Source organism: Vanacampus margaritifer, chromosome 3 (assembly GCF_051991255.1).
Source record: "Vanacampus margaritifer isolate UIUO_Vmar chromosome 3, RoL_Vmar_1.0, whole genome shotgun sequence".
In the NCBI taxonomy this organism is placed as follows: Eukaryota; Metazoa; Chordata; class Actinopteri; order Syngnathiformes; family Syngnathidae; genus Vanacampus; species Vanacampus margaritifer.
Genome location: NC_135434.1, coordinates 1,909,168 through 1,923,390, shown reverse-complemented (window position 1 = coordinate 1,923,390; position 14,223 = coordinate 1,909,168). Strand labels below are relative to the sequence as shown.

General features: G+C 42.0%; 1 protein-coding gene across 2 annotated transcripts; it reads left to right on the top strand.

Annotated features, from left to right (window-relative positions):
• Positions 1-893: 893 nt before the first annotated feature.
• Positions 894-12,087, top strand: ypel1 (yippee-like 1). 2 transcript variants are annotated; one of them, XM_077561729.1, is made up of 5 exons: positions 894-1,640; positions 5,597-5,865; positions 6,016-6,059; positions 6,874-6,982; positions 7,830-12,087. In XM_077561729.1, exons 2-5 carry the CDS (start codon positions 5,749-5,751, stop codon positions 7,917-7,919), a joined length of 360 nt encoding a protein of 119 aa, XP_077417855.1. In that variant the 5' UTR covers positions 894-1,640; positions 5,597-5,748; the 3' UTR covers positions 7,920-12,087. The 2 variants fall into 2 exon arrangements, with proteins under 2 accessions (XP_077417855.1, XP_077417853.1); XM_077561727.1 differs by lacking the exon at positions 894-1,640 and adding an exon at positions 3,091-3,361.
• The last annotated feature ends 2,136 nt before the right edge of the window (positions 12,088-14,223 follow it).

Genomic DNA, 14,223 nt, shown 5'->3' with positions numbered 1-14,223 from the left:
TGAAATAAAATGTCATCAATAGTAGTACACACAAAGCAACTGTTTGGTTGCTCTGATGAAAAATCTGTGCAATAAAAATGAACAACTACAGAAAATGCGTTTAAATAAATGTTAGATTTTTAATGTTGAGCTAATGGTTTTTTTCTGATAAATCTACTTCTTTCTTTTTTTAACTATTAGTCTTGTGAGGCTAGAATTAGCTGAAAACTATATGAGGCCCTCATTATTTAAGACAAAACGTTCATGTGTGTAATAAAATAAAACTCTACAGTACTTTAAAACAAATAGTTGCCAAGACTGTTGTTGAAAAGCTATAAAAGTATGAAATCCACAAGAGGGCGCGTGGGAACCTCTTAAACTGTTCACTCAGATCCGTTGTAAATAATGTTTGTTTTTCTTCCAGTCGGCGGCGCTGTAATAACATCATTGTGTCACGTTCATACTTCCATTTTTGTGAGCTATTACACCTATACCTTTTTAAACTTATTCAACGTAATATCGTGACTTTAAAACTGTATTGGTTCAAAAATAAAAATGATTAATTGAAAGACTCAAAGGTCATACGTGTGATTTCCAGGGTGACACGCATACGATAAACTCGTTTAAACGATGACGTCTTTCTATTGGCAGCTTTTGTTTACTTGAGATGCGACCACGTGGTAGTGACGCACATGTGCACATGCGCATTGATGCCCCCAGACGTCGGGCACGTGTCTTTTGTCGGAGGCGCGCGCGGTCGAAAACAAGTCAGGCGCCTACGCTTGTCTTCTCCGCCTTCGATTGGCTGCCTTCTTTCGGCCCTGCCTCATGACGCCGCCGATTGGCCCGGCTGCGTATATAGTCATCATTGATTGGACGCTATTTGTAGCCGCGGTTTGGTAGCTAGGCTGCTGATGCTATCATGGTCCTCGACAGAATTCGGAGATTGTCGTTTTGTCGCCTCAATTAGTACACAAAACAGAGGTTTTCGGGTTTATTGAAGCACGAACACTTAATGACTTTGTGACATTTGCTTGATGCCAAAAATGCAAATAAACGTGGTTAAACATGGTTGAAACACAGAAAGCAGCCTGTGAACGTAAGAGTGACAAAAGTTATCGTCCTTAAGTAGGTAAACATCCATTCTATTGACAGTTCGTCATAGACAAGGTTAGTTGAAAGGTCCCATAAAGTGATTTGAGGACTACATTCCATTTGACATCGGATAAAAGGTGATGTTTCCGCATTACGTGTCGGTCATCATCAAACATTCCCGAAGGCACTTAAAGGCAGCACAAGCATTAGGAAGGAAAGCTGCTTTATTTGCACTTTTCCGCCAAGTTTTGCGCCTCAACCTTTGCTTTATTTTAACTCCTCACCTCTGTCACGATGCGCCCGTTGCTGTTTCTCTGAATTATTGATCACCGGAGACCAGAGCAAGAAACCAAACGAGGCCCGCGGACTGCGTGGCAGCTCATGGCCGAGAGAGAGGCGCCCTCGTCCCGCCTGACAAGCCGCCGCCGTCCGCCCGCGAGGAGCCACCGGACAACCGAGCATCATCCTTACATGACCGTCGAGTCAGCCTAGACCGGCTGCTGCAGCCTGCATGGGACGGTAATCCTCCGTGCGGGCTGCCTGGGAGTCATCGAGTGTTTTCGGGGGTGAGTGACATGCTTCGGAGGACACGTTTGCTGGTCCTTGAACGTCTCATTAGGATTTCAGACCGTTTTGGTTCACGATGTTCTCACTGTTTTGTTTAATAATTCATTGTTGTTTTAGGTTGGGGATGATAATTTTAAAGGTTGTGAACACGACACACACACAGGGTCGATTTGACAAGAAAAGCAGCCTAATGTTGTCTCTGCGGTGTTTACGTCCCTCTTGCCACTGCTGCTGTTTTCATTGAAGTCAGCTCGCCAGCTGCATTAAAAAAAAAACTGCGCGCGTGTCCGTACGATAGTGACGTCATTGACACAACTGAGCTCAGCTGTTTTTGTTTTATTTGAATCGCTTGCGTAAAGTCAAAACCTATATACCACAGTGAGACGTTTTATTGAGCCTTTCTTAAATTAACCCAGTGTGCGCGCTCGCGCGTGTGTGTATGTGACTTTAATGTGACCTCAGCCTGCTCTCTGCTCATATGAGTGATTAAGTATGACAGCATATAATTTTTTTCCCAAGCAGTGACGTTTCATCTTTTTCTGCATTTATTTGTTTTGTGACTCAAATGACAAAGCTGCGATTTATAACGAAACCGCACGAGATAGGAAAAGTAACATTATATGTGTGTGGGTTTTTGTGCACGTGAAATTCATATTCTCCTCTTGTATTTATTTACACATCCGGGTACCTGCTTGCTTGCCTAGCCCTCTTCCTCCCGCCCCTCTCTTGGCGCGTTCAAGTCATATAGGAAATTATGCTCCCAGTAAACACGACGACCTGGAATGCTAAAAAAAAAAATGTACATAAGCGACGAAATTATCTGTACAGAATTAAGAATACATATTTAAAATATCCACTTCTCTTGATCATTTTAGCAGGAAACACGTGTTAGCTCATATATTGACATTTTTTTGTCAAAACGTGAATAATTACATCCAAGTTTTACTGAATGTCAGCAATACACGCTAACATACTGTATTCAATAACATAACATTGAATCAGTTATTTATAATTTACTGGTAACTAATTAAAAATGTATTACATTTTTCTTCTCACTCGATGATTGACGGTGATTCTGGGGAAGAGATACAGTTGTAACCGTTACCAGCACAGAAAGTCTCCAAGTCTAGATGTGAAGAATGTATCTGTCTGTATGTCACACAAAAGACAAGGTTAATCTTGCTAATAATAGCGCCAATCAGGATAATCAGATTAAGAAAATGCTGCACACCCGTCATTTAAAAGTAGTTGTGAGTAAATTAATACTAAATGACTGTCAAAACAAGCTACATTTAATGTGAACATAGTTGGTTATACTAAATCTGGTTAAAAACAAAAGCAGGATACGTCGGGGGGAAAAAAACAATGCGTAGTTTTCCATCTTTCCCAGGAGGACGTGAAGGCAGCGCCGTTACTGATTGGCCAGCACGGCCGTCAATCACCTTCGCAGCGCCCTCCCGCGTGGCTGACGTTTTCGTGCCAAAGCAGCCAGGCCAGTTCGAGACGCGCACAACAAAAGACAACAAAAGCTCGCGTGGGGGCCAAAATGCGAGTCGTCGGTGACCTAACACTTATCCCACTGACCCGACACACTTTCACACATGGACCGGAACCGAACACGGTGACTTTTACGAGGGGATTGTGACGACAACAAAGAGCTTGTTTTGCGTTCGTGTGTTGTTTCCGTGCTCGACAGGCTGTCGTACCTCTCAACATTCAGGTGCGTGACACTTTTTTTTTAAATTAATGATTTTTCGTGTAGCCACGTTCGTAGAATCCAACAACAAATACAACTAAATATGTCTTGTCGTGGTGGCTTCATGGACCAGCAGACAAGCTGGGAAAAAACGACCACACTGTTGCTCCGACCTGAGTTGTCGTCGAAGAAGAGACACTTAAGTGCTTGATTTGATCGAAAACAAGCGAGTTTTGTTGGTAAAAGTCTTGTTTGCTGTCGAGGAGGCAGTGAGCCTCTTGTCTGCACTTCACATGTGAGCGTGTTTCTTTGTTGTTACTTGAACTGCTCACTTCCTCTTTTTTCCCCTTTTCTCACCTGTACTGCCAAACAAAAGAAGCAAAAAGGCCATGAAAAAGTTTCGGGTTTTATAACATTATTGTTGTTGTTTGGTGACAAAATAGACGTCCACCTTGGTATAACTTGATCAAATTTATTTCGTTAGCACAATACGAGCAATTAAAGTGTGACAACATAATTCAACTTTTAAAAACTACGGAATCAAGCATCTGTCGCATTGTTGCCACCAGTTCACAGCTCACTAGCTTCCTCTTTAGTTTATTACCTCAAATCGAATTCATAGTCGACGTTAACAGTGTGATAAAAATGTTTGTGTTGTACCATAACATCAATTTTAAATGCGTGACAATGTAATTTAAACTTCAACAACAACAACAATAAAGGTGTCGTGAGGTCGTGGTAGCTTCAGTTGCCCGAACCGTGCTGGGGAAAAAGCAACGTCTGACGCCTTGTTGCCACTTTTGCAGTTGACTTCCTCTTGTTCTCAGTCTCAGTCAAAACAAATGAGCGTTGTGGTTTGGTGGCTAATTTGTCGTCGTCGTTGACGTTACGTCACTAAAATTTCTTAGCGTTCTCCTATTGTGCCAACTTAAACACAAGTACATGTGCTTCGTGGTTGCTTCGGGTGCCCTAACCGTGGTGGGGAAAAGGCATTTGTGCATTTTTTTTTATACCTGCGGCTGAGAAATTAGTGGAATAATTATTTCGCTTAACAATGTTGACTGTCGTTCGTTGTCGACGTTAAACGCGTTTTTAAACGATGTGTTTAACGAGAGCAAATATGGTCAAGCAAGGAACTAACAAAGGCATTGTGTCATGTGGCATCGCGGACACAATAATAATAACAAAAAACTTCTGCAGCTACACTAGTGACAACAAAACAGTAGACGCGTTTTCAAACGGCGTTTCGCGTCGAACAAGCCGTCGAAAATGTTCCATGTCGTCTTACTTGACTTGAGTTTAGTGTCACATTGTTGTCGCGAGTGGGATTGCGCATGCACGGCAGCCTTTGTAATCACCAGACGGTGAGCAGGAGTGCGCGAGGCTTAATTAAAGTGGGCTAATTTGATGAGGAGATGAGAGCTGTCTGACACACATGCGCATTAAACACACACACGCACGCACATTGTTGATTGACCACTTTTGTGCGAGTGTGTGCGCACACACTTCCTGTTGAGCTCTTTGTTTGCTGTCTGGCTTTTTCTTCCTTTTGTAACTTGTCGCGACTTTATTATAAACGTATGTGTGTGTGTTTTGTGTTGTCTCGCACAACAATAATGTGTCTTTTCTGAAAATGTACTTTGTGCAATAGAGCAACAGTTAAAGTAAAATTTTCCTCTCCACGCCCTGAAAAAAAAAGCCCTCACAAACTTAATTTCCTTCATCACAAAGTCGACTTTTAATGAAATCACCAAGTTAAGACGTTTACGTCCGTCTTTTGTCTGTAAAAATGTTTTCTCTCGTGAAATACACAAAAGGAGAAGAGTGTGAAACGGCGCCCCCTGTAGGCAGCCGGGAGCCAGTCTACAGCAAAGGACGTCATAGTCCCGCCCCATCGAGTTTGATTGGCAGTAGGTCCCTGAAGGCCTTGCAGTGACGTCATGTTTTTCCCCTTACAGATGACCATTTCAGAGAACGTGTGAATCCACTTTGATGATATATTCACTTGGTATCTTCACAAACATAATGCGATGTCCAAACACAATATTCCTTTAATAGTTGTAATACTCGTCGTCCCTGGAATCTGGTACGCCAAGTGACTGTGATGCAAACGTGTCATTTACGATCTCACTGAGGCGCTCGCCGTGTTTTGCGATGTCGCGGCGCTTGTTCGTTTTAGTTTATTTTTTACGACAACGCGACAAAGCCGGCGAAGGCGTCACGCACTCCTTGGTCTTCTCCTCCCACCCCCCCCGGCAGGCGCGGCGTCGGCGTGGAGCTGCCACGCGCCCGAGCCCACCGGCACCACGACGGCCCTGGCTTGCATCCTGCGCTGTCTGTTCTGCCAGCAAGTCCAGCGGAGCTGCAACCCGTCCGGACCGGACGCCGGCGAGGAGCTGCGGCCCTCGGACATGGTCAAGATGACCAAGTCCAAGACCTTCCAGGCCTACCTGCCCAGCTGCCACCGCACGTACAGCTGCATACACTGCAGGGCGCACCTGGCCAACCACGACGAGCTCATCTCCAAGGTATCCCGCTTCCGAAGTCATTTGCACGTCGTCGCATCACAACAAATCACGTCCCAGCCTGCCGTCGTTCGGACCGACCGGGAAAGCGGGTGCGAGCGGGCCGACGAGTACCAGGGCGGACGCTCACGTGATCCTTTTTGTCTCTTTCAGTCGTTTCAGGGCAGCCAAGGACGAGCGTATCTGTTCAACTCTGTGTAAGTCTCACACGTCCATCATCACAAATTGGACGCGGAAGACACTTTCGCTTGGCAACATCACAATTCTGTCATGAAACCCGACGAAAAGTCTAAAAAAAATCAAGAGGATTTTTACGATCCCTCATAACCAGGCTACTTTTTGGGGGGTCAGCAGAAATCCAGTTCTGCATAGCAACATGACATTTGGTAACCGTGTCGTTTATGAGCTGACCCACAAAGGAAAGACGTAGCCATGCCCAAAATATACAGGAAGGCGGCCATTTTAATTCATCGTGGCCATTTTAGACTCATTTCCAAGGTCCTTTGCTATTCCTCAAAGCTAATTCCACTTAGATCAAATGTAGTGATTGTGAATAGAGACACGCAAGTCTTAAGAAGCCGTACCTGAAGTAAACAGGAAGTCTGCAATTTTGGTTCGAAACGGCCATATTAGGTCATTTCCGAGAGTCCATCAAAATCAAAAGTTTTGAAGCTCCCAGAGCCAGTTCTGCAACAACAAGTCTCACGAGTCTCCCCGCCTGAAGAGACATTTGCCATTTTATTTTGAAGCGGCCATTTTAGATTCATTTTGCCTATTTCCTTTAAAGTCTTTGGAAAATCAACCCCAGTTTTAATGCAGCCCCTAAACTTAGTTTCACTTTGCAGACCCCCACAAAAAAAACACACACAAGAAGCCATGCCTTAAAAGTCACACGAAGGCTGGCAATTTGTCTCAAAGTGAACTTTCTCATTGGAATTTGTCCATTTCCAAAGACGAGAGCTTGAGCGTTTGTACGTGTAGCTTGATTGGCATTCCTGTTTGGCGGCGCAGGGTGAACGTGGGCTGCGGTCCGGCCGAGGAGCGGGTTCTCCTCACGGGTCTTCACGCCGTGGCCGACATCTACTGTGAAAACTGCAAAACTACGCTGGGCTGGAAATACGTGAGTTGTCACACACGCTGATGCGCGGAACACTTTTTGTATTTTTTGTTGCAGACGATTTATTTCGTCAATAGCGCATTAACAACATAATACAAAGACTGTCATCCATGTGGTTTTAAATTACTTGTAAAACAAGAAAACCTGCTAGTGTGGCTAAGCTAACATTAGTATCCGTGTTTTGTCAAATTCCTTGTAAAACGGAAAATGCTAGTGTGGCTAAGCTAACATTGGCAACCGCATCCGTGTTTTGTCAAATTCCTTGTAAAACGAAACATGCTAGTGTGGCCAAGCTAACGTTAGTATCCGTGTTTTGTCAAATTCCTTGTAAAACGGAAAATGCTAGTGTGGCTAAGCTAACATTGGCAACCGTATCCGTGTTTTGTCAAATTCCTTGTAAAACGAAACATGCTAGTGTGGCTAAGCTAACATTGGCATCCATGTGGTTTTAAATTTCTTGTAAAACAAGAAAACTTGCTAGTGTGGCTAAGCTAACATTAATATCCGTGTTTTGTCAAATTCCTTGTAAAACGGAAAATGCTAGTGTGGCTAAGCTAACATTAGTATCCGTGTTTTGTCAAATTCCTTGTAAAACGGAAAATGCTAGTGTGGCTAAGCTAACATTGGCAACCGCATCCGTGTTTTGTCAAATTCCTTGTAAAACGAAACATGCTAGTGTGGCTAAGCTAACATTATTATCTGTGTTTTGTCAAATTCCTTGTAAAACAAAACATGCTGGTGTGGCTAAGCTAACATTAGCATCTATGTTTTTTCAAAATCCTTTTAAAAGAACATGCTAGTGTGGCTAGAGCTAAGCTAATTTTAGCGTGTGTGTGTGCATGTGTTTCAGGAGCATGCCTTTGAGAGCAGTCAGAAGTACAAAGAGGGAAAGTTTATCATCGAGCTGGCTCACATGATCAAAGACAACGGATGGGAGTGACTCTCGCGCTCTTGGACGCTCGCCTGTTTAACTGCGACCACCACATGCACCGCCCAATAACCCCCCCCCCCTCCCCCATGGCATTGTGACATCATCACGCCGCAGGAGGCGACCCTGCTTTAAAGCAACTCATCGTGTCATCATGACATCCGCTCGCGGGATAATGATGGACCACTTTTTTACCTTAGCCGCAAAGCGGTTAGCATCTACTCGCTGTTTCTTTGTTTTTAATCTTCATGTGATGAGTGGCAAGCGCAGACATGGTTTTGAGAATATGTAGCAGTGGCGAAGGAGCTAGCGCGCTAGCGAGCTGGCAGCGGCAAACTAGGAATTTTGGCGAGCTAGCAAGTTGGCAAGCTAGCGCGCTTTAACATTGGATTTCATTAGCGATATTAACCCCATTTTGCTTTCTTTTTTGGTATTTTTTTCCCCAAAGTTTCAGATACTGTTAAAAAAACAGTCAAAGCAGTATTTATCCACCATAAATCTAGGAAATGATATATTATGATATTAATATTTAAATATGAATATATATATGAAGAAGGTAGTAGGTAGTTTTGGGCTAATTTGAGAGTGGCTGGTCCCATTTGATAAACTGATTGCAGTTCCATGGAAAGACGTTATTTAGTGCGTAGATATACATATATTATAAATTTATATTATATGCACACAGAGTCAATGTGTTTAGCCGGCATGCACACGCGTGTATTTGCATATGATGTGTGTGTGTGTGTGTGTGTGTGTGTGTATACTTTGCACTTTGCGGAGGCTTCTGCTTCACATCAGCTTGGAGGTCAAATGACGACGAAGCTACGTTGCATTTATGACATTCTCGGGTTTTGTTTTTTATTTTTTTACAGTTGCTGTGATTGACATTTTTTTAATGACCAACAGTAAAATGTCTCATTTTAATAAGGATGGCGAGTTCCATGTTTAATTCCTTAACTGACTCGTGTTTTAATTCCTTGTGGATTGAAAATGACATTTTCTTGCTCTTTCATGATGGATAGTTATGATTATTTTTCTTCACCGATGAAATTGTTACAATATTTTATTTAGGTGTGTTGTGGACTACGACTACATTTTTATATTTTATTTGTGCGATGATAACCGTTCCGACGTTTTTTTGTGATGAGTCTTCCGACTTTGTCTCGTTTTACTTGTGTAGTTAAATTTTCTTGTTTTACTTGTATGAGGATTGACAGTTAAAAAATGTTTCTTATATGATGAGTTATGGCGTATCCTGTTATTTATTCTCTGACAGGTCATTTTATCGTTTTACTTGTGTGAAGGACAATCTGTTACGTTTTGGCGATCATGGGTAGTTATTTTTTTGTTTTTTTTCTTTGCTACAACTAGTTATGTTTTTTTATGAAATTAGTTTTGATTAGTTTTTCTTTTTTTGTGTATGATGGTTATGAAGATTTGACTTTGTTTCAACGTTTTCTCATTTTACTTCGGTGAGGGCGCGCAGTTGCAAAATTGTCTCGTTTTTCTTCTGAAACATTTTTTCAATTTGACTTGTCTAATGGACGCTTACGAAATCTTCTGGTTTTGTTGTTTTCTGGTTACCAACAGTTTTCATTGCACTTTACACTATGGAAGTTTGATCGCCTTTTGGCCTCCAAGCTGCAACCAATCACATGCCTTCGCAAAAAAAAGAAGCAGCTCCTTATATGTACGTTGTGCAGACCCCCCCCCCCCCCCCCCCTGAGTAAAAGGACGCTACATCCACTTGTGCACATTTAGCGGGATGAGAGAAAAGTGATTGATTACTTTGCTGGCGAAGGTCAGTTCGATCACCCCACATTTTTTCAATCCTCAAAAAAAAAAAGTTTGTGTTAAGCATTAGCAACTCTACTTGAATGACAAACCGTGAAGAAATTGTCCCCCTTTTTTTTGTACATAAAGTGACATCATATTTAAGCTTTTTATACGCATATTTCTACCAGCTTTTTTTTTTCTTTTCTGGCCCCAACTTGAAGCACTTTGGTGTGTGTGCGTGCGTGTGAAGCTAGGGCACTTTTGTTTGCTTAGCTTGTTAGCTTAGCTTGTTTATTTAGTGCTGTGTTTGGATGTTGAGGGCGAGCTGGAATCTCCCGCCATCATCTCGCCCCATCAGCCATTTTGGATGTCCTAAAGTTCGTTTTTTTGTCAGGCCGCACACTTGATTGTATTTCCTAGTATTTATTAGATTCTTGCTGGCCTTAGTGGTTGTTGCGTTCCCAAATCAGGGCTCCTCGCTTTTTTTGGGGTGGGAGGGGGGTGGGGGGTAGGAGTGGGTGTATAATATATCATCAAAAAAAAAAAAGGCTTTCTGGACAGAAGCGTTTGTTTTGTTTACCCTGACATCCCTGCTTGACGGGTAAATGGTAACTGTCAACGGTGCATTCAAGTGCTCGTGTAAAGTCTCATGGCCTCACTGTTTACATCTGTGACAAGAATTTCATGTTTTATTATGATGTTCCCACCAACCAATGAGTCAAAACGGTGCATTTAAGTACTTGTACAAAGTCTGGAAATGTCACACTTACAAAACATCATGGACTGGAGACGCTTGATTATTTTATTTTTTACCCCCTAAGCTTTCAAGTGGTCATGAAAGCTATCGGATGTTTTTACCCGCAGTGACTGATATCCCTTAAAAAAAAAAAAAAGTTTACTTCACTGACTGTTTGTTTTCTTCACCTTGGCGTCTGCCCTGAGCTGCAGCAACTCTCCACACAGCATTCAAGTCGCTCGCGTAAAGTCAGAAACTTCTTCACGACTCGAATGTTTACACCTGTGACTGGCTAGGAAAGAGAAGCGTTTGTTTTGTTCACCCTGGCAATCACAATTTGGTATTCTGTCAATGGTGTGTTTGAGTACTCATGTAGTCTGGGACTGCTAGTTTACAACTGTCACTAGCTAGTAAAAAAAAAAAAAAATTAAATCACCTGGCAACCCCACCAAGTTGCAACTGTTTGACCAATCAATGTTGTGTTCAAGTGCTCAAGTAAAGTGGGAGGTGACATGATTTTCACCCAAATAACAATGGACAAGGGCGATGCTAGATTTGTTTTCTGCCATGTCCCATCTAAGCCGCAGCTTTCCAATCATGCAAAAGTGCATTCATGTGTCACTTCAAAAATGGGAAATGCCCAATGACCTTGTCGTCTTTGCAGCTGTGAGTGGCATCTGAAAATAAAAAAGCGTAATGGAGAAATATTTGTTTACTTTACCCAGACGTCCCCTTGAATCAAAGTTGGTAAACATTACACCGTCCTTGTTTGAATTATATTGACCCTCCCAATAAATTTGGGAGCCTATGGATGCAATTTCCCAATCTTTCAACGGTGTGTTCAAGTACTCTAATAAAGTTGTTTAAAAAGAATTGGGCCAGACAAAAAGCATTTTTGTTAACCCTGGTACACTCACGATCTGCAGCTTTCCAATCAATCAACGGTGTGTTCGGGTGCTCACGTAAATGAGTGAATTGTCACATGACCTCGATGTTTATACTTGTGACTGACTAGCTTCTCATCCAAAATAGCTCCACGCACAAGAGAAGCTTTCGTTTCATTTACTTTAGCCGAGCGTCTCCCTTCCGCGCCACCTGAGCAGCAGTTCACCAAACTGCCAGCGGTGCATTCAAGCACTCACTGGGAAACTGCGATTGTGTTGTGTTGAATCTTATGTTTATGAATACCACTATTAAAAAAAAAAAAAATCGATGGATGAAAATAACGTTTGTTTTCTGTCACCCTGCTTAGAAGGACCTCCATCTTGACGGCCACCATCAGTGGGTACAAAAAAAAAAAGGGGGGGGGGGGGTCAGGTCCAGTATCAAAATCCAAAAATGTGTGGAATGTTTATTTTGACAGCAGCAGCGAGGACGGCGGCAATAAGCAAAAATTTGTTCTGCTGCTGCCGACTTGTCCGATGTCACGTGACACTGGCGAGCGCCGTTAACATGTCGAGTTGAGGTGGGCAATATGTTCTATTTATATAATGACAATTCTGATGATTCTTTTATTGTTTGTGCCTGTTTTCTTCATTTTCTTCTTGGGATTGTTCTGATGCTGCTTTTGATTTGCTTCGCATTCTGCCTCAGTAGACTGATGATGTCACGCGTCGTGTCTTTTCACTCGTGTAAACTATCTGATACCACAATAAATTTTCAATGCTATACACTTGATGGCCTTGATTTACCTCCGCCAAGGAGTTGAGTGTTGCTCACATTTGCATTTGGTGACAAAAACAAACAAACAAAAACGTAGAAAATGCATTCTTTAAGAAAAAATATTCTTATAAAACTTGTTTTCTTGAAAAACACAATACAAAAACACTTTTAAAAAAAGAAACTTTGAATATTACAATTTTTTTTTACTTATTTCCCCAAAAATCTAATTTTCTCTCCCCAAAGAAAAGCTTTTTAATGAGTTTTATCCTTACAAAACAAATCTTAAATTGGTAAAAAAAAAATACTCAAAATTATTTTTAAAAGGGTCAGGGTTTCATTTAGGATCTTAAACTTGAGTTAGGGTTTCAAAATAGGGTTTCAAATGAATGTTTCTGTTTCAAAGTAGTCTTTATATTAAGGTTAGGGTTTCAAGATAGGGTTTTAAATTAGGGTTAGGGTTTCAAAGGAAATCAGGCTTTCAAGTAGGCTTGAGGCCCTATTGTAAAACCGTAGTTTGAAACCCTAACCCTAATGTAAAACCGTAGTTTGAAATCCTAACCCTAATTTGAAACCCTAGTTTGAAACTCCTAACCCTAATGTAAAACCCTAGTTTGAAACTCCTAACCCTAATGTAAAACCCTAGTTTGAAACCCTAACCCTAATGTAAAACCCTAGTTTGAAACCCTAACCCTAATTTAAAACCCTAGTTTGAAACCCTAACCCTAATTTGAAACCCTACTTTGAAACCCTAACCCTAGTTTGAAACCCTAACCCTAATTTGAAACCCTATTTTGAAACCCTAACCGTAATGTAAAACCCTATTTTGAAACAATAACCCTAATGTAAAACCCTATTTTGAAACCCTAACCCTAATTTGAAACCCTAACCCTAATTTGAAACCCTAACCCTAATTTGAACCCCTAGTTTGAAACCCTAACCCTAATGTAAAACCCTGTTTTGAAACCCTAACCCTAATTTGAAACCCTAGTTTGAAACCCTAACCCTCAAGTATAAACCTAACTAGGGTTAGGGTTTCAAACCCTAACCCTAACCCTAGGGTCAGGGTTTCAAACTAGGGTTTCAAATTAGGGTTTCAAATTAGGGTTAGGGTTTCAAATTAGGGTTAGGGTTTCAAACTAGGGTTTTACATTAGGGTTAGGGTTTCAAATTAGGGTTAGGGTTTCAAACTAGGGTTTTACATTAGGGTTAGGGTTTCAAACTAGGGTTTTACTTGAGGGTTAGGGTTTCAAACTAGGGTTTTACATTAGGGTTAGGGTTTCAAACTAGGGTTAGGGTTTCAAACTAGGCTTTCAAATTAGGGTTGGGGTTTCAAACTAGGGTTTTACTTGAGGGTTAGGGTTGAAACCCTAACCCTAATAGGGTTTTAAATTAGGGTTAGGGTTTCAAAGTAGGGTTTTAAACTAGTGTAACATTTTCAAAGTCAGGTTTTAAATTAGGCTTTCAAAGTAGGGCTTTAAACTAGTGTTAGATTTTCAAAGTCAGGTTTTAAATTAGGCTTTCAAAGTAGGGTATGAAATTAGGGTTAGGGTTTCAAAGTAGGGGTTTAAAATAGGGTTACGTTTTCAAACTAGGGTGTGCAGTGGGTGGGGCCAAGAGGGTGCTGAGTGCATCCACAGTACCCCCGTGTGTTATATCCTCCCCGCCCCAAAATCCAAAATCAGTCGGTCACCTCGGGGACCCGGTGTGTTTTGCGCACCATTGGTTGTTTCATGAAGAAAGACTTCATGTTGGTGTTTCCACATCTTTAAATCAGTGATGTGAGGAGTCTTGATCATGTGATCCCGCCCACCCTATGCAGTGATGCTGTCGCCATGACGACGGGATTGCCCCCATCTCTTCCCCTCAACCGTTTTAGCTGTAAACCCTGTAAAACCCTGTAAACCCCCTTGACCGCTCCAAATGATGCTGCTGCTATTTTGAGATGTTAGTGATGTCATCAGTGGGAGGGGTCAGCTCTCTTGCCGATGGCGGTGAGTCACAGCTTGGGGGGTGTCTGGACACTTGTGGTGCCGCAGTGTTGACTCCCAAACAGGAAAGCGGATGCCATGTTGTTTTGATTCCTTTAGTGGTGACGTCATCATAGACCCAGGCAACAGTCATTTTGCATCCACCGTCGCCATG